The sequence below is a fragment of the Heterocephalus glaber genome, unplaced genomic scaffold (assembly GCF_053883595.1).
Source record: "Heterocephalus glaber isolate CG9 unplaced genomic scaffold, H.glaber_assembly_v1.0 deba00001550, whole genome shotgun sequence".
Classification (NCBI taxonomy): domain Eukaryota; kingdom Metazoa; phylum Chordata; class Mammalia; order Rodentia; family Bathyergidae; genus Heterocephalus; species Heterocephalus glaber.
In genome coordinates, this window is record NW_028258343.1 from 16,499,193 (window position 1) to 16,517,166 (window position 17,974).

The 17,974-nt window shown below is 38.0% G+C and overlaps 1 protein-coding gene across 12 annotated transcripts in view; it reads left to right on the top strand.

Annotated features, from left to right (window-relative positions):
• The window catches only part of Ptprk (protein tyrosine phosphatase receptor type K), a 520,627-nt gene that overhangs the window by 178,397 nt on the left and 324,256 nt on the right, over positions 1-17,974 (top strand). For 10 of the 12 annotated variants that reach the window (XM_087190286.1, XM_004845966.4, XM_004845963.4 and 7 more), the window contains exon 3: positions 14,052-14,323. The exons of the other annotated variants lie outside the window; for them this stretch is intronic. In XM_087190286.1, coding sequence (XP_087046412.1) covers positions 14,052-14,323 — 272 coding nt within the window. The remainder of the gene's footprint in view (positions 1-14,051; positions 14,324-17,974) is intronic. 12 annotated transcript variants of the gene reach the window in all.

Sequence of the window (17,974 nt, forward strand, 5' to 3'; positions counted from 1 at the left end):
CACCCAACTTGTTAATCAACTTTGGAATAACATTTTGGAAAGAAATAGTGAGAAAAAGATTAGTTATAAAATCTGGTCATGTAAGTCAGAGCATAAGAATGAATGTCGGATCCCTTGTTCTCTAGTATTTCTGTCACTTGTAGTGATGAAAAAAAAGTTTCCAACTAGATTGTTCCATTCCACATTCCATAGCATCACATTTTATTTGTAAAATATTTGAGGGGGTTTGGAATATATTTAAAAGCCCAGAAGTATAAGAGCATTATGGAATTTATGTAATTATGTAAATATATATGCAGATGATTCACAAATGTGTGTATAGCCAACATTTTTCCTCTGAGAAGCAGATTGCTTTGTCCAGCTCCAACTTAACGTCTTCTCTAGGTGTCTCAATGGAACGAATGCCCCTCTTTCCTTAGATAGTATTGTTATTCTTTCTGTTGGTTTGTTTTTTTTTTTTTTAGTGAATTTCTTGCTTCACCAGTTCTTGTTGACCCCAGGAAGAAGTAAAAAATTGGTCTAGAGAAAGACAACAATATTGACTTCAATATGTGAATGACATATATAGTTGGACATTCTGGAAAACTGTGTCTAGTGAATCTCATGCATTGTTCATTGTGTTTTCCTGTTGTGCAGGTCTTTGTTGGCTCTCACATCATTTCTGTGATCTAGTCTCATAATGAAATGCAGGTTTGCAAAAGAATTACGATGTGTTACATACAGTACATGTACCAACTCCCCATGATGAATGTAATCATTATGTATCCGAAACATGCACTAATCACATTAAAAATAAAAAAAATAAATACACTTTGCTTTACCTGAGTGGGACAGCTGTTCATCACTTTACTTACCACACGCTATTCTGCCTCTTTTTTCCCACATTGTAGCCAGAGTAATTGTCCAAAATATAAACCTCAACTTCTGTCTTCCCAGTTTAAATCTTTTCTATGTCCCTCATAATTGGTAAAATAAAGACAAAGTGTTTCTTTGCCTGGGAGGCCTGGTCCTTGGTTTGCATATTTCCTGTTCCTTCATCCTCAGTCCCACTGTTTTCCCCATTCCAGTCAAACTCGCAGGCTCTATGGTCATTACACTTGGCCCTGTCCTAGATCCACTGCTCAGGTGCTATCTTCGGCCTGAAGTGGGCTTCTCTTTAATAACACTCTTCCATCCTTCAGCCCATAACTCAAGCATCGCTTTCAGGGAGAGCTCTTCACCTTCCTGAGGAGGAGGCTGTGCCTCGCTCCCTGCAATCCTACAGCCACGCTGTCTTTTTTCCAGGCTGCTTCAGCTTTATGTTCATGTACAAGTCATCTGTTTGCTCATGCTGTCATTCCTTGTGCGATTGTCATGCTTGTGGAAGAAGCCTCATGAAGGAATGGTACTGAAATGGCATTGTTAGAACACTTTAAATTCATACTTACTAGATTTCCACAAAATTAAAATGTTTTTATTACATTGTTGTTTCTTAGGTTGAATTTCTTATCCACTGTGATGGACAGCATAATGTAGATGCAAGAGAAAATTGTATTAGTATTGAATTTGGTTGGAGTTCTGAGAATAGACTTTGCCTTTGTAAAGCTCTCCTTTTTTTGTATAATCTTTTGGATTTTAGTACATTTTCAATACTTTGCTTACTGGAAGGTTGGGTGCATTAAATAGGATATGTTTAGTGTTTTAAGCTGTTTTGTTAATCATCTTCATCACTTCAGTTGATGGCATATCGTCCATGTGTAGATTGACCCGCAGAAAGACATAATCGGGGTTAATAATCCTTAAATTACTACTGAGTTTGGGAAATGGTACACATTATAATAAGAGGAAGTTGGAAATATGTAACTTGTTAGTTACCTAAAAAGTTGTATAATCCAACACAAGCATTCACGGAGAAGGTAATATTGGAGCACCCTAGGGGAGAAAAAGAAAATATCAGTCTTCCAAGCAAATAGTATCAGTGGTAAATCAAGGCACAAGTGTGTATTGTATCACTCTGAACAGGGACTTTGAGTTCTTGATGGTGGTTTGCTGCAGGTAAGCATTGCAAGCTTTGTATGGACCAGGTGTGGAGGGATTTTGAATTTCCAATGTATAGCTGCCACCTGTGCCCAGACGTGAACTGTTTTCCCGCTGAATGTCTGTCGCCATTGAATGGATTAAACATTGTCAGCCTGCGGTGTTTCTGGAGTTTAGTCCCTGCTTGTAGGATCATGTCCAAACTATCATTTCTTTTTTTCTTTCACCATTTTTTTAGGAACAGAAATAATTCTTAGGGAGATACATGACTTGATAATATTACACTTAAAAGAAGAAAATGTTGGAGACATATCTTTGCTTGTGGTATTCTCAAGAAAGAGACATTTGATCCTATTTTTTGTACTTGAGTTATTTCCACTTAGCTGATGAATATTTATGGATCCTGAAAATATATTTCAATCATAGTTTGAAAGATATAAAAGTTAAATTTTTGAGATCATTCCTTCTCCCTTTCCATAAAAGAAAGACCGTATTTCGCCTTGGGAAAGGCAGAGGGGGCACCTGTACTTGCTTGTTGGTCAGAGATCCAACTGTTACTTGTTTTGGCCGAAGCTGTTTTCTATTTTCATTTCCACAGTACACCCTAGAGGGAAGCTTTACAAAGTTAGTGTGGGAACTAAAAGTCTACACTATCTCCATGTTTGTGTTTGCCCATTGAACCTTAAGTTAGCATTATGAAGACATTAAAGTACAATCCTCATTTGCTCCCTGAGCAAAAAAACACTGTTGGAGTGGAGATCCTTTACATCATGCACGTTTTCTGGTTATGTTTAAAAGAAACGTTTTGTTGGAGAAATGTCCTTGGGTGATTGCATTTGCTATGAGGAAGCTGAATTAATTGTCTGATAATAGTCACAGAAAGATTAGCATGCTGTTCATTTCTTCACCTTCGGCTGGTATGGCCTTTCATTATCAACCAAGTGGGTTTGGGTGATTTTTTCTTATTTGATTTTGAAATAATATCTGTACTGACAATACTGGAAGTCGAAAACCTTATCCCAGAAAACAGTGATTGGAGTCATTATTACATTTAATTCAAGTCATGGGGGCCATTATTTCCAGTAGAGCTGCCCTAACTTAATGTAGCCTTTTGGAGCTTTAAAGAATATCAGGATTTAAAATTTCTGTACATTAATTTTATGACCAAACCTTTAGATATAGAAGACTAAGCAATAATCTGAACATCTGATGATATTATTCTCTTTTTCTGCTGTATTTCCTGGGACTGCAGTCTCTTGTATGATCTTCGAATGATCAGTGAAGTGCCCGTAGGCCAGAGGAAATTAATGTAGCCTCCTTTTCCAGAACCGCTGGTCTGCCTTCCTGCTTTCCTCCCCTTTTACCAGACCGTGTATGTTAAAGTGTCAGTATTTATTCCATCTTTTTTTCCCCTCTTCCTGTTCGACTCTTTTCTTCCTTCCTTATACCCAGCCTCTCATGGTTTCTCATCTCTTTGGCTTTCATTTCTCTCCCCAGTGTTTTGTCTTGTGCTTTCATTAAGCCATCGAAGACAGGACTGCTCATCCAAACAAACAGATTTTTGACTTTGGTACTAGTTTGAAAATGAAAACAAAAAAGTATTTTTTCTTTCAGTGGCCACTTTTGGCAGTCTCAAAAATTGTCTCCAACAGTCCTTTGGTGATTTCTTAAGACACTCATCATTTTGAGTCTCAGATTTTCGCCAGCGAAATGATAGGTACAGTGGCAGTGCCTCATCATTGCTTTGGTTGTCTGGTCATCCAGAACCGGAATTCTGAACCTCTTCTTCAACAGAGGTTCGCCTTCACTTAGCTCGGAGTAGAATATGTGTTATTCTCACCTTTTGTATATCTCGAGAAATCTCTTCTATTGTAATGCACAACATTAGCGGTCAGAGTTTGATGGAGGAAGAAACTTCCTTGGTTGGCAGTTGTGCTGCTTCTGTGACCTGCTACCGAGAGCTCAGTTGACAAACTATTTAGCCTGGCTCTTCTCTGATGAATTCCATGTACTTACGTAGGCATAGGTGTCATCATGACAATAGTAACAATCAAGTAGTTAACAGTTATTACTAAATTTTAGTAAGAATTAAAGCTTAGTGGGCCAGGGATTTAGCTCGGTGGTTTCACTGTCTGTTGTGCAAGCACAAGGACCCGAGTTCAATCCCCGGAACCAAAAAAAAAAAAAAAAAAAAAGAATTAAAGCTTAGTATGTAAAATAGTAGTATGTAAACATAGAATTTTGGTACCGTCAGACATAATGTGACCATGGAGTAGACGATTGTGACTTAGGGGCTATCCATTTCTATGGAAAATGTCGAAACATTGCCCCTCACTCTGTACTGACCTTCTGCTCTGACTTACATTGTTAAGAGGATTTAAGTATCTCACATAGCATGTTACAATTGTCAGTATGGTGTTTAGTCTTTAGGCACTTCCCAGAGTGTACAGGATGACTCTTACAGGCTGTCTCTTACCTTTCCTTGTTTGCTCCATTCCAGTCTTAGTTCCTTTGAAAAGGCAAGTGATGATTTCAAAATTGGATACAGGACAAAGACTATTGCATTTGAGGATAATGCAGTTCTGATTCTCTTTCAAGTTCCTTTTCATTTTAACAGCTATTTCTCAAAACATTTCGGTGCCTCATAACATAAAAGCTATGCAGGTCAGATAGCCACAGCAGAGTGCTGGGATTATAGAAATTGGAGAGATTTTACAAAGAGAGTTCTTAAACTTAGATCTATGATTCCTTGAACATTGTTGGTGTATGCTGACAAGAAGAGTATTCTCAATTTATTGTCGATTTCAAAGAAGGAAAGAGTGAAACAGAGAGGGTCAGAGGAACAGATAGGAAAGAGCAGGGTGGGAGAGGTGATTCCTTTTGAGATGGAAGAGAAGAGTTATGAAGGGAAGCATTTGGAAAGGTTGGCATACTTAAATGCCATGGTAGTGGAAGGGTCTTCAACACCAGTATCTCCTTTTCAGCATTGGAAAATATTCTTTTCACAACTTCTGTAGTCGATTTTCTGTACTACTTGGTACAGAAAGGAATAAATATGTCCAACAGTACAAATTATGGATGACCTCTCTATTCTTCTAGTCAGTGCACCATGTAGACTGTGTCATTTAGCCCTCCCACAAACTCAGATGCATACACACGTCAAAGTGAGAAAACCAAGACAGGGTAGGTTGTTTGCAGAAACTAAAGAGTTGAATAGGTGCGTGGGAAGTAGAGAAAGATGAAGACCTGAACAATTCTGGAAATAAAGCAAAAAGTCTATAAAATTAGTCATTTCTATAAAGAAAGTAGATGATGTTAAGCCTTTGAGTGATCATGTTGTATACATTGTCTTTATCATCCAGAAGACCATGGAAATGGGTGGTCCAAAGAAGGGCCTCTGTTTGTGTTTTGCTTTCCAAAATGTAGTAAGCCAGGGGATTAAATTATGGAACAATGTTTGACCCAGTTCCCACATTTTAACACAGCCAAGTAAACTCCACGAGGAGACTAGTCTCCAAGAAGGAGAGCCGTTGCGTTCACTTTAAAAATCTTTTTAGTTTGTTGTTGTTGGTTTGTTTTGTTTTGTTTATCTGAGGCTCTTTTCTGAAATCAGGACATGTTTCAATTTTCAAATGCACGTTGTTTACCTAGAGCAAACTCAAAGCCCTTACTGAGAACTGAGAAAAATTATACTCTGCAGAATATGAAGGAAGCAGTTTTGTTTTCCCAAGGCAACAGAGGCCCTTTTAGGTAGATGGAAGTTGTTAGAAGTAGAGTTCTCCAAACATAAAAAAGCTCCTTTTGTTCTACAGTTTGGAGGATAAGGTTACTTTTTCTGACATGGTATTGTATAACATGTGCCTCCTTCTGTCTTTAGAAACAAATTGTATGATGTAGAGGGTCAGCTACTCTAGAAAAGAAGGAAGAAGCAGTTTAAGAAAAAAAATTGAATGTAAAACTTGAAGAATTGATAAAAGACCACACACAAAAAATGAGAACACTGATATCAACCTTAGCTAAATAATGGAGGTATTTTGGGAAATTTTCAAGATTGAGAACATTGCTTAGTCGTTTCAAATTCCATGACCTTTTCTTTTGTCTTTGAGGAAAATGACTTAAAAAAAAAAAAACAGGTTTAGTTCTTCATTTGAGTTCACCAAGAATTGACAGGTGCCCTTCTGTTAGGTGCTAAGGTCCAACAGGTGGGAAAAGAGGTTTCTGATCTTGAAAGGCTTACTCTAGGAGCAAGGAGATACGTAGTCCAATACTTGGCTACTAAAGCAAGTACTGTAAATCCCACATGAATGCAGAGCATTTTGTTACAAAACATTTGCGCCAGAGACCTTGTTCTAGGCTTTGGGATGAATAGATGAAACCTCAGCTCTTCATATAGTTTTTCAGTCAAGTAAACAAATTCAGTAAGTGGCAAATAGTATTTAAGAGATAACAGAAGTGGTGTCTTAGAAGGAATCCTAGGAGGAATTACTTCAGTTAACACACCCAGGGATGCTTTGCTGATAGATGCTACTTCGGCTGAGACCTGTGCAGTGAAATAAGCCAGCTGAGGAGACCGCATTCCCAGCCCAGGGTGATTCGGTGCTGAGACTGAGCCAAGTGTCATCTAGGGTTCCTGAGAGACGGCAGGAAGAGCACTGTATCTGGAGAATGTCAAGTGAAGAAAGATCTGAAAGGAGATAATGGGGGGAGAAAGACAAAGGAAGCTGCCAACCATACTGAACCTGAGTGGATAAAGAATTTGGATTTCATTCTTATTGCAATTTGAGGATGAAAAAAGATTAATTTTATATTTTGGGAAGAAAGAAACCTGGCTCTCTATAGAAAACTATTGTAGAGCTGCTAGAGTGGAAACTGTGTTGGAAGCCTATTCCAGTTTTCCTCCTGAGAGATGATCAGAGCTTTGTAAAACTTAGAGAAGTGGATGATTGAGAACAAAGCTTGCACATAAATGAGAGCAATTGCTGGTCACTTCCTTGAAGAAAATATCTGAAAGTGAAAACTTAAACTACTTCATAATGTCTTAGTTCTCGTAAGTGAGGATATTATTTTGCCACTTAATCAGATGAAGAAAAATGGTGGTGGAGGAAAGAGACTTGAAAACAGGAAAGGAAAAGATGTAAGACACTATTAAATAGGGTAGTGACATTGCCTTCAGTACACAGATAACAGTAACAGGAACATTTAGAAATGTTAATTTTTGTGTGTGTGTGGTACCGGGGATCGAACTCAGGTCCTTGCGCTTGCGAGGCAGGCGGCCGAACCACTGAGCTAAGTCCCCGGCCCTAGAAATGTTAATTTTATTACAAAGAAAAAAAAATATCCCAGAGAAGCTGGGACCCAAATCATGATTTCAGTTTCAGTCTTTACTGAGAAAGCCTGGTGATTGCCTCTTAGGCTGCTGTCTGGGCATGACATGGTATTACTGTGTTTGTCTTTAGTCTTTCTCACATGAACAGTTTCTGGCATGTTCTTTGTCTCTACCGGGAAAATCTCACTCGATGCCAAGAACTAACTGTTTTGCCCAGTGTGTTGGTGCCTTGGCATGGTGCTCTGTTAACTATTCAGATTAATATTAAGAACACACTCAGCCCTTTTTCTTATTAGGACAGAATACTACTTATTCTTTTGTACTCTGCCCTTCATTAATAGCAGTCCTATTCTCTGCTGGTTGGAGACTAGAAAGGATGCAAAAAGCCCTTGTGATGGTTTATTTTTTGTGTGGATTTGATACAGCCATTGTGTGCCCAGACGTTTGGTCAAACATTATGTTTAGGTGTGTCTGGCGAGGGTTTGTGAGTGAGGTTAACTTTTCGAGTGGCAGACTGAGCAAAGCAGGTTACCTTCCCTCAGATGTTTAGCCCTCATCCAGTCCACTGAGGGCCTGAATAGAGCTCTGGATGAATTAAGAAAGCATTCATCTGGGCCTGTCTTGAGTGGAGACGGCTGTCTGCTCCTGCCTTCAGACTTGAATTTGAACTTGACACTAACTTTCTTGGTGGTTGGACTCAGACTTGACCTGGAGTTTATACCATTGGGCCTCCTGCTTTTCAGTTCAGGGCTTCAAACTCAGATTGGAACTGTGACTGTCCTGGCCTGAACCTTGTAGCTTCTGTAAACACATGAGCCTATGCTTTATAATAATCTCTCTATATATTATAGAAATATTAGATCATACAACTCTATTATTAAAATATTTGTTATGCATATCAAAACTAATACATCTGTATTATCTAATATCTGCATGATATATACAGTATATATTATAAGTGAAATATAACATAGGTGTTCTTGTATCCATTCATCTATTGCTACTGCTTTTTCTCTGGGGAACTATTATATACTCTTTGTATTTATATCAGAAGAAAAAAAATATAGCTTCTTGACTGATGTTCATTCTCAAGACATCCAACACCCTAGTTAAGGTTTCTGTTTCTTAGAGATCTTTCCATTGACTAATGGTTGACTAAATGTAGCTGAGTCAATATAAATAACAAGACTGACCTTATTCTCAGGAGAGCAGAAAGGCAAAAAGAATTATGTGTATTAAAAAATAGTGTTTCTCCAAGCATAGTTCAGGGATCACAGTAGCCACAAAAACTCTTTCAGTAGATTTGTGAGGAAAGATTGTTTCAATAAAAGGGCTAAAATGTTTCCCATTTTCTCTCTCATTTATTCATGAGTATGTGGTCAAATTCCCAGAGGCTTTGTGTTGTGTGATATTACAACATACCGAAAAAATAAGAGAAAATGAGAAAATTGGCTCGCTTTTTGTTAAGTCAAATGTTAAAGAGATTTGTTTTTGTTTTGGAAAATACAATTATGTTTCATAAATTCATGTTACTGAGGTTAACAAAATGGGATTTTATGGATGTTGTTATTGTTAAACAAATTAGTACTTATTTAAACAGTTTCTTGTTTTAATTTTTCATCATGCCCAGTATTGATAGAAATCAAAGAAAGAAAGGCTTTTGATGTCCTTAGTATCCTTTTAATGTACAGGCACTCCGACTAAAGTGTTCCAAAAATTATCACTCTAATCCAGGGATTCCTTTAAACACAAAGGTAGCCGTGACACCACTGAGCCCATCAACTCATTACGTCTTCAGGAGACATTCCCCAGATGCCGTTGTTTTATTTTTGTTGTGTTTACGTTTGCTGATAATCTGCCTCACACATAGGGAGAGCTAGTGCGTCTCAGCTGTTACATGCTGGCATATTGTAAGGATGAGTCTTTCTGTCTCCTCATCCCATCGTGCCGATAATCAACTCACAAGGCTTTAGTGAACTTTACACCCCTTGTTCCACCATGCCAGTTACCAACTCATTACCTCAGCTCTAAGTCTGCCTGTCATTCCCTGCTCTGAGACAGCGAGAGCTTGATCTCTCAGCATTTCTCCTTTACAGTCCTCGCAGTGCCTTTTTGAGTATGGGACAGAGGAGAGGCATGGTAGAAAGAGGGGCACTTCTACCCCTGGTGGAAGTTTGCTTTCTTTTCCTCCTCTCACTGACACTACATGGGTGGTGCTGTGGGAATGCTGCACACAGAGCTCCTGGGTCAACTCACAGCCCCAGCCCTGGCTTGGAGATAGTCTTGTGGTCACCTGGTGGCCACCTACGTGAAGTAGATGTCACATCCCCAGCCTGATGTCACCCTGCTGCATGGGGCTTGTGCCCTGCTGCTCTGGTAGATGTGGACCAGCTCCAGGCTGGGAGACCTGGCCAACCTGTCCATCATGTAGTGGGCTACATCCACGCCTTGTTTAAGAAGGACTCTGAGCAATGCCCTCCCCTTCCACATTTACTCTTTCCTTGAGAACTTGGTTATTCTTTGGGTCCCCTTTGCAGCTGTAAAGTTTTACCCATTCTTTATATTACACTTGTTAAATTTACTTGGTAGCTTCTCTCTTCTGTTTGGTCTCTGAATAAATGAAGTGCTTTCTAAGAAAACATTATCTTTCTTAAAGAGGATGGTCTTTTATCAGTGATCTACTTATAAGTTGTTTAAAATTAGTACAAAAGTAACGTATAATTTAGGGCAGGAATGAGAAATTTGGAAAGTGCAAACCAGCCATGGGAAGTAAAACTGTGATGGAGGCAACAGTGAAGGGTCTGTCAGATTGGAGAAGGTGGTTTGTGGACAGAAGTGAGAAGGAATGTAACCAAAGCCCTTTGGAGCAAGAGCCTGGAAAGAGGTGGATTCTGAGCTATATAGATGTTGAGTTTCTCTCACTATCTTCAGTGAATTTTAAATAAGAAAAATATGAGGTTAGTGCACTGAAGTGCAAACACAATCTGAACATATATATAAAAGAGTTTAAGAATAATACAGACTGCTATTTATCATTTATTATTTTCTTGGCTATTGATCTGATTTCCTTTGTTAATGTTATTCCAAGAAGTGTAGTTTACAGATAAAATATTCATTAATATAATAAATCTACAGGGCATTGCTTATTCATCTGTATTAGACTGTGGTGCTTATAAATTTGGGACCCGTCCTCTTTGGCTATTCTTTAAGTAGAAACTGCCATGTATTGTAAATACTTGCTGCTTTTTGCTCACTTTCTTACTGAACTGAACTATGAAGTGTCTGGCTTTTGTATTGTGGTTTTATAAATACCATGATGCTGTTAATCTGCAGGGCTCAAAGAGGATCTTATTTTCTAAAAGGCCAACAACATTTATTGATTTACTTAATATCATTATTCAATTGATGCTTCTTATGTAAAGTAGTTTTCATGTATTCTCTTTTTAATGAAAATACAAGTCTAAGGCATATTCATTGCCCAACATTAAGAAACTATACATAAAAATAGAGAAGACAATTAGAGCACCAATAATACAGTGTTTGGGTTTTGATATCATTTGTGCAAGTTCCTGTGTATGCATTTAAGAATACCCACATGCCAAAGTATATTTAAGATAAATGTACATTTTTATCAATGAGTGTAATATCTTACAACCTATGTATTCTACATAACTTATATTGTAAATGAAATATTTTAATATAATTCTTAATTTCTACATAATTATTCATCATCATAGTTTTACAAATTGTTTATTATTGAATATTTAAAGTCCTTTAATTTTTCTCCATTTTAAGTCATATAGTGATGAGATGAATATCTTTTTGAATTCTATCTTTGTACACTTTCATTCACATAGTTATTTATGTAACATACATTTGTAAACTTGGAATTGCCAGATCAGAGGGTATATATAGCTTTTTAAGGATTTTTGTTCTTATTGCCAAATTGCTGTCCAGAAAGTAACACTTTCTTAAAAGTAATACGAACATAAAAGTTTTTCTCAACTGTCTTGAATGGTATATTTGAGACCTCATTGCTCGAAAGACTGTAAAGAATATTGGTAAGGGCACCTTAAAGAAATTATGTTGAGAAAAGTTCATACATTATATGTGTGTGAACACAGACATTTCTTATTAAGCTTCGAGTCAGCCGAAGTACAACTAAATGCTGCTAAACTCTTGTTAGATAATTGAGGGATTAGTTATATGGTGCCAGAACCACAGTAAATAAGCTTAAATTATAACTTAAAGAAGAGCAGCACATGTTCTAGAAGTTCCAGTCTTAAAAGTTCAGGGCCAGTTATTCTGGGAGACTGTGGCTGCACTTTTTAGAAGTTAGGAAGAATTCATTGTTCTCTGTGTTTGGGATGGTGGAGGGGAATCTTATGTCAGACAGGCAGCTACCTCCCTGCAATGCACTGTGAAGATTTCACTCTGTCAGGTGGAAAGCAAAAGGATTTAGAGGGCTTTGTGAGGTGAACGCTTCCTTCTTCCTTCCTGGAACTCTTCAGTTAATGCATTCTTATTCCATAGCACTCAGAGAGTCTGGAGATATGAGGCTGTATTGAAATAAGACCTTTTAGCAGAAGCATTCTCTAGAAATGATTTATCAGCACTCACTTCTGATATTATTTAACCTGCTCTGACTGACCTTGAAATGCTGAAATGGTTTGGATTAACTTTTATTTTGTGGCCTTTTCCAGTGGTCAGCTTGATGAAACCTACAAACGAATGTAGTTTTCTCACCCCATTTCTTTTCAATAATCATCTAGACAGCACTATTTTAAAACTGATCATCAGAAATCATCATTGACATAAATGTGTGAAGGTAACTGAAATCTACTACTGCCACAGTATATTACTGAAGGAATTACTGCGGCAGTGGAGAAGTAGATCACAAATCTGTGACCAAGCGGAGGCTCAGTGATGCTGCAGAACTTGTCTCAGGCCTGGTCTTACTTCAGAGCACTAATTGTTATGACATGCAGTGGTGAGTCTGAAAGGCATCTTGCTCATCAGTTACCGATTTTAGGATGTGACTGTAACCAAGAATAGAAATATCCTGCTTCTGCAAATTGGGTTCAGATGCAAGATACCCTATTATGGAAAAGACATCCCCCCCCAAAAAAAAGTACACATGGACAATTTATTTTATTAATCTGCCATCTGTCAGAATTGCAAAAAAGAAAGACTTCAGGTTACGAGAAAAGATGAGAACTGGGAAACTAGAGTGAGCCTCAGTTACTGCTATTATGGTACAGAAGTTCTGTATTTGGACTATGTTCAGATGTCACACAAAATCTTCATGGTAGCTTCGAACCACAGGCTGCCACTCAGTGGAAATCAGACGTGAGGTGTAGGTTTATACGTAGCTGAGAGCAGCCTGTTTGTGATGACTTGAATGTGTTGTTTGGGCCACTTGAAATGTTCAGACCAGTAGCCGGAGTGTTTCATGTGTCCTGGGCACAAGTTACCACGTTTTCAAGGGCAAGTATAGAGAGTCAAGTAATTATACATGTTTTGGGGGAGAGGGTCAAGAGGAATCCTTTTAAAAATGGGTTCCGTAAGCTCAGTGGTTTCGTTGCCTGCTGCGCAAGCACAAGGACCCAAGTTCGATCCCCGGTACCCAAAAAAAAAAAACAAAAAAAAAAACGTTGGGCCGGGGATTTAACTCAGTGGTTCTACCGCCTGCTTCGCAAGCAGAAGGTCCCGAGTTCAATCCCTGGTACCAAAAAAAAAAAAAAAAAAAAAAAAAAGAAAATGGGTTCTGTGACTCTGTACCTAATGTGCTGTAGTTAAAATGACATCGTAGTAGAAATAATTTTAAAATAAAATTTTTGTTGTACCTTGAGTGTGATAAGTACAAGTGATGACAGTTTGGTTCTGGGTCCCTTTGTCAGTATCCACCCGAACCTGAGAACAGCTGTTCTTCTGGCGATGTTCTTGGGTGCATGTGGAATGCAGCTTGGTTTTGAAGTCCCATTTTTATGGTTGGTCACTGCGTGACTTTCGTCTGCAAAATAACAGAGGCGATGAGCTGACAGCTAGTGGCTGACATTGCATTAAACCTGTGCGGTGCTCAAGTCCGAGCTTTAGAAAAGTTTGAAACAAGCCCTCCCACTTCCTCCCACTTCCTCCCTAAACTGAGGTCCAGAGTGTGTTCAGTGCACAGTGCAAGGTCATGTAACTTCCAGCAGTAATGATCTTGGAATTTAAAGTCAGAAATGATTCTCTGCCTGCATTCTGACCCATCTCCCTACAATGACATTCTGGTTGGGGAAAAAGAAATGTACACCTTCCGTGTATGTAAGCCTGTAAGGTACTGTTTTGTCTATTTAATATATTTTAAAAGCCCTTTCTCTTATAAAACTAGAGAATTTGGGGAGTGAGACATGGGTTTCATCCAGGTTCTACCTGGTCTACTATAGGACTTTTGTAGCCTTGGTCTCTTACTGAGTAAGATACAGACAATGAGAGATTTTTTAGGGAGACTGTAAGTTAATGCATGCATGTACTTTGAACAAAGCCTGTTACCTAGTACGAATTTAATTCACCTACTAACTTGATTGATATCTTCTTAGACACTGGTCTGGAAGTCATAGATTTTGAGTTAAGTTTAATGTTCATAATGGATTGGTATCCTTTCACTGTTTTATATTCCCTTGGCTTAAAAATCTGTTTATGTCCATTATTTATAATGTCATTTCAGGTTCCTATATGATAGTGGACTCTTCTATTCATGACCCTGGAGAAAAAGCCCGACTGCAGCTGCCTACAATGAAGGAGAATGACACTCACTGCATTGATTTCAGTTACCTGTTATATAGCCCGAAAGGGCTGAATCCTGGCACATTGAACATACTAGTTAGGGTGAACAAAGGGCCGCTTGCTAATCCAATTTGGAATGTGACTGGATTCACGGGGAGATACTGGCTTCGGGCGGAGCTAGCAGTGAGCACCTTTTGGCCCAATGAATATCAGGTAATCGACAGCGCTTTTCTGTTTTATGCTTTGATGTATTGGATCTTCTGTAAATGGAATATTTAGTAAGTAGGAATTTGTTCCTGTGGCCTCCTCAATCTTGAAGTGTTCTTGAAGAAGACTTTGACTACACTGGCATAAACCTTTCAACAATACCCCCTTCAGAAAATAGTGGGTTCAGGTCTAAAACTTGTTGATCGTTTGGTGAAGAACTACTTACTGACAGACATACTCCCATGAATTTGTTTAGGAAGAAATAATCTTTTTAAAAATTTGACTATAATATTTAGACTGCATTGGCTTTTTGATTCCTGGGAAATAGCATTTGTAAAAAAAGATGAAATAGTGTTTTATGAAATATGTTACCATTAGGAAGAGGTATTTTGATTAATTATTCATATTTTTGTAATTAATGAACATGAAAATAAGCAAATCATAAAAGACAAGTTGCCTGTAATATCTTTGGATTGTTTTACCCCACATATGCTTAATTGACTATAATTAAGCTAGCCAATGAGTAACGTCAATATGTACTTTTTTATCTGGATGTCTGAGTTTATGTGGTTTCACTAAAAAAGTACATGTGACATTTAATCTCTGAAAACAAAGTTATCTTTTGTGAAAGCTCATCTTTTGTTAGACCGAGATTTAAACCTTTAAAGTACTTATTTGTAGCTTACTATAGAATAGAGCCCAATAGAGTCCATTTATGTAAAAGCATATTTTATGATCACCAGTGGTCACATGTATAAAGTAATTACAGACTCATTCCTGCTTTTTACAAAGTTTCTTCAGGTTAGGCCTGGCTTTCTTTAGACAAGAGGAAGAATGCTGTTTTGTGTCTCTTGCTTTGCCCTGAGTTGATTTTCCTCTGTTACTGCAGTCTCTCACATCATAGGCATGGTTCCACAGTTCAGGTTCAGTTTGGGTTGTGTCTATTGAGATTTCGGTGGATTTTCCTCAGGTACTAGTTGATGCCATTGTTCCTGAGCAGATCGGCATTTGTCTTTAGGTCGGGGATGTGCTCTGGTTTTCCAGGGGCCACATCTCCAGGGGGGCAGCATATCTGATTGGATGGTGGTACGTTTGTGTGTGCGCGTGCATGCGTGCGTGAAGCTGATGGGAGAGCAACGGCTGCACACTCAGAGGCCTCGTGTCTGACTTCGGGGGTGAATGGCTGTCATCATGGACTCACCCTGCAAGGTCTTATCCAGTCCACTCATTCCACAAGAATCTGTCATTGGAGCTTAACGTAACCCTTGGAAGAAGAGCTCTGCTTCAGCAGCATAAAACTGTCAACACAGTTAGCCTCCATAAAACAAATGAAAGGCCTGAATAGCAAGTTAATCTAACAAAATCTCCACGCGTGTCGGTTCAAGAGTTGGATCGCTTCTCTTGAACCCTGCTTGCTACTTGCTACCTGTGTAGTTTCCTGTTCTTTAAGGAATCAAACTCTTTGTTGTTTCTTAAAAACAAAAACAAAGGGGTGGATTTGGATAAGTAATATGCCTTTGCCCTATTTATTTTCCTTCATAACTAAGAAATTGCATGTGTGTCATTCTTTTCTTCAACCTTTAAAGATCTCACCACGGAGTCATTATTGATATTAATACAATTTCTTGTGGCACAGGTTATTACAATATTAGTTTAATGTTGAGTTATGCTGCCTCAGACTGGAAGAATAGTTCCTTGTTTAAGATCATTTTGAATGACCAAGTGCTGTAGGTTATATGTTCTTGTGGTATATTTAAGCAAGTAGTGCAGAATGTGCCCGAGTGAATTTCAACCTGAGCAGGGAGATATTTTTTGGAAATATTTTATCAGCGAAAAAAGCACCTAAATACGTTGAACCTAGGGGTACATGTTATTGCTGAAGATTAAAATTTGACCCATAGACCACAGTGATTGCTCTGCTTCTGGGTCTTCCTTAGGCTGAAAAACTGAACCAATAAGAGCACACAGCAGCGTATTTTTTATTTGGGTGCTGAGTGCTCAGTAAATTATTTGATGAATGTTTTCATCAGTGTGATCATTTAGATATCTAAATGTACCCATGTATCAAGTATCACAAGAGCGAGGATAGGATGCACTCATTTATGTAGCTTTTCTGTTACTAGGAGACAGTGAAAAATACGTCATTGGTAGCTTACAGAAACAAACATCAAGATTTTGGTTAAGTGACAATTTGCAGGGAAGATGTAGTAGAATGTGTTGATAGGTGACCCAAGTGTGGACAGCCTTCGTGTAAATACAGAGCCTCATCCGCTTTTACTACCAGATATCTGGGGCCAGTGTTGAAATCCTAGTAGAAAATTTGGAGGCTTGATTTTATTTTTGTATAAGAAGAGGACCAACTCATAGCTATGCAGAGGCTCTTGTCAGGCTTGTTTTACATAGGGACCACCTTATTTAAAATTTCTTTCTTTCCAGTCAGTTTCTGCTCAAGTAACTGGTTAAGATTCCATAATGTTTTCATGTAAGAAGATATAAAAATATATTTTAATAAAATGAATTTAAAAAGAACATGACCTTCCCCTAAGAGTGGAAGAAGCAGTATGATAAAATACAGTTGTTAGCACCCAAAACCATCTAATTTTTAATATAACCTTTTATTAGACTTGCCAGGATGAATTAGCTTCAGATTGTGTACAAACTTAGTCATTGAATTAACCCGTTAAACTTAGTCAATGAATTAACCCATCGGATTTCAGTATTTGGTATTTCAGACTTTCCTTAACTTTTTATGGAAATGTGTTTGTTCTTCATGGTTGGTCCAACTCATGAATGGATAAAAGTACTGGCTGTATAGTATGGCAGATTGTACTTTTTTTTCAGTCAAGCCATTTTAAAGCTGTAGAATGCCATTGATTATATACTTTCTACAGTCAAATAGTTTTTTGACAATGATTATGTTAACACACTGTTATGTAAGAAACTTTCTTGCCTGTGGATTCAGAACAATAGATGTCTTTTCAGCCCAGCATACAAATAATAGAATCATCATATTACATTTATCTGTAATGGTTGCAAGATACAATGTCATGTATTTTTATAGGTCTTATGTTAGTACCATAGATTCCTAAATTAATTGCTAAACAGACATAAAAAGAAAATAAAGTCCTGACGTGGCATCATCTCAGTGTTACATTGTAACTGAAGATGTCCACACCTCTAATAGTGTAATTGTCCCCAATCTGGAAATCTGACCTGTCTTGTATGCATAAAGCTAAATTCTACTTTGGGATTAAATCCATTAGTTTCTTACTGAATAGTGAAGTTGTTACTAAATGAGGCAGACAGATGACATACATAACTTGCAAAACTATTAGTGGAAACCTAATCTACTGTTTTCCATTGTCTGGGTGCACACCATTAATCACAAAAATGATGGTTGATGAAAACTATAGGGGTTTGGCCAGGAACTGGAAAGTGACGATGTAACGGAGAGGGCCTTTTTCTTCCCTAAATCACCAAGAAACAAACACTGATCTTCTGCAATCCATTTTGTTAACCCTTTCCATGAGTTTGAAAAGATGTAAGAACTGGACAGGTATGAGACTTCGTGGTTTTGTCAGCTTATGAAAGGTTGCATCAGTGTGTATTGTGGTGGTATTTGGCAGTAGAAAGATTGCTGTACTCCAGGGATCCTGC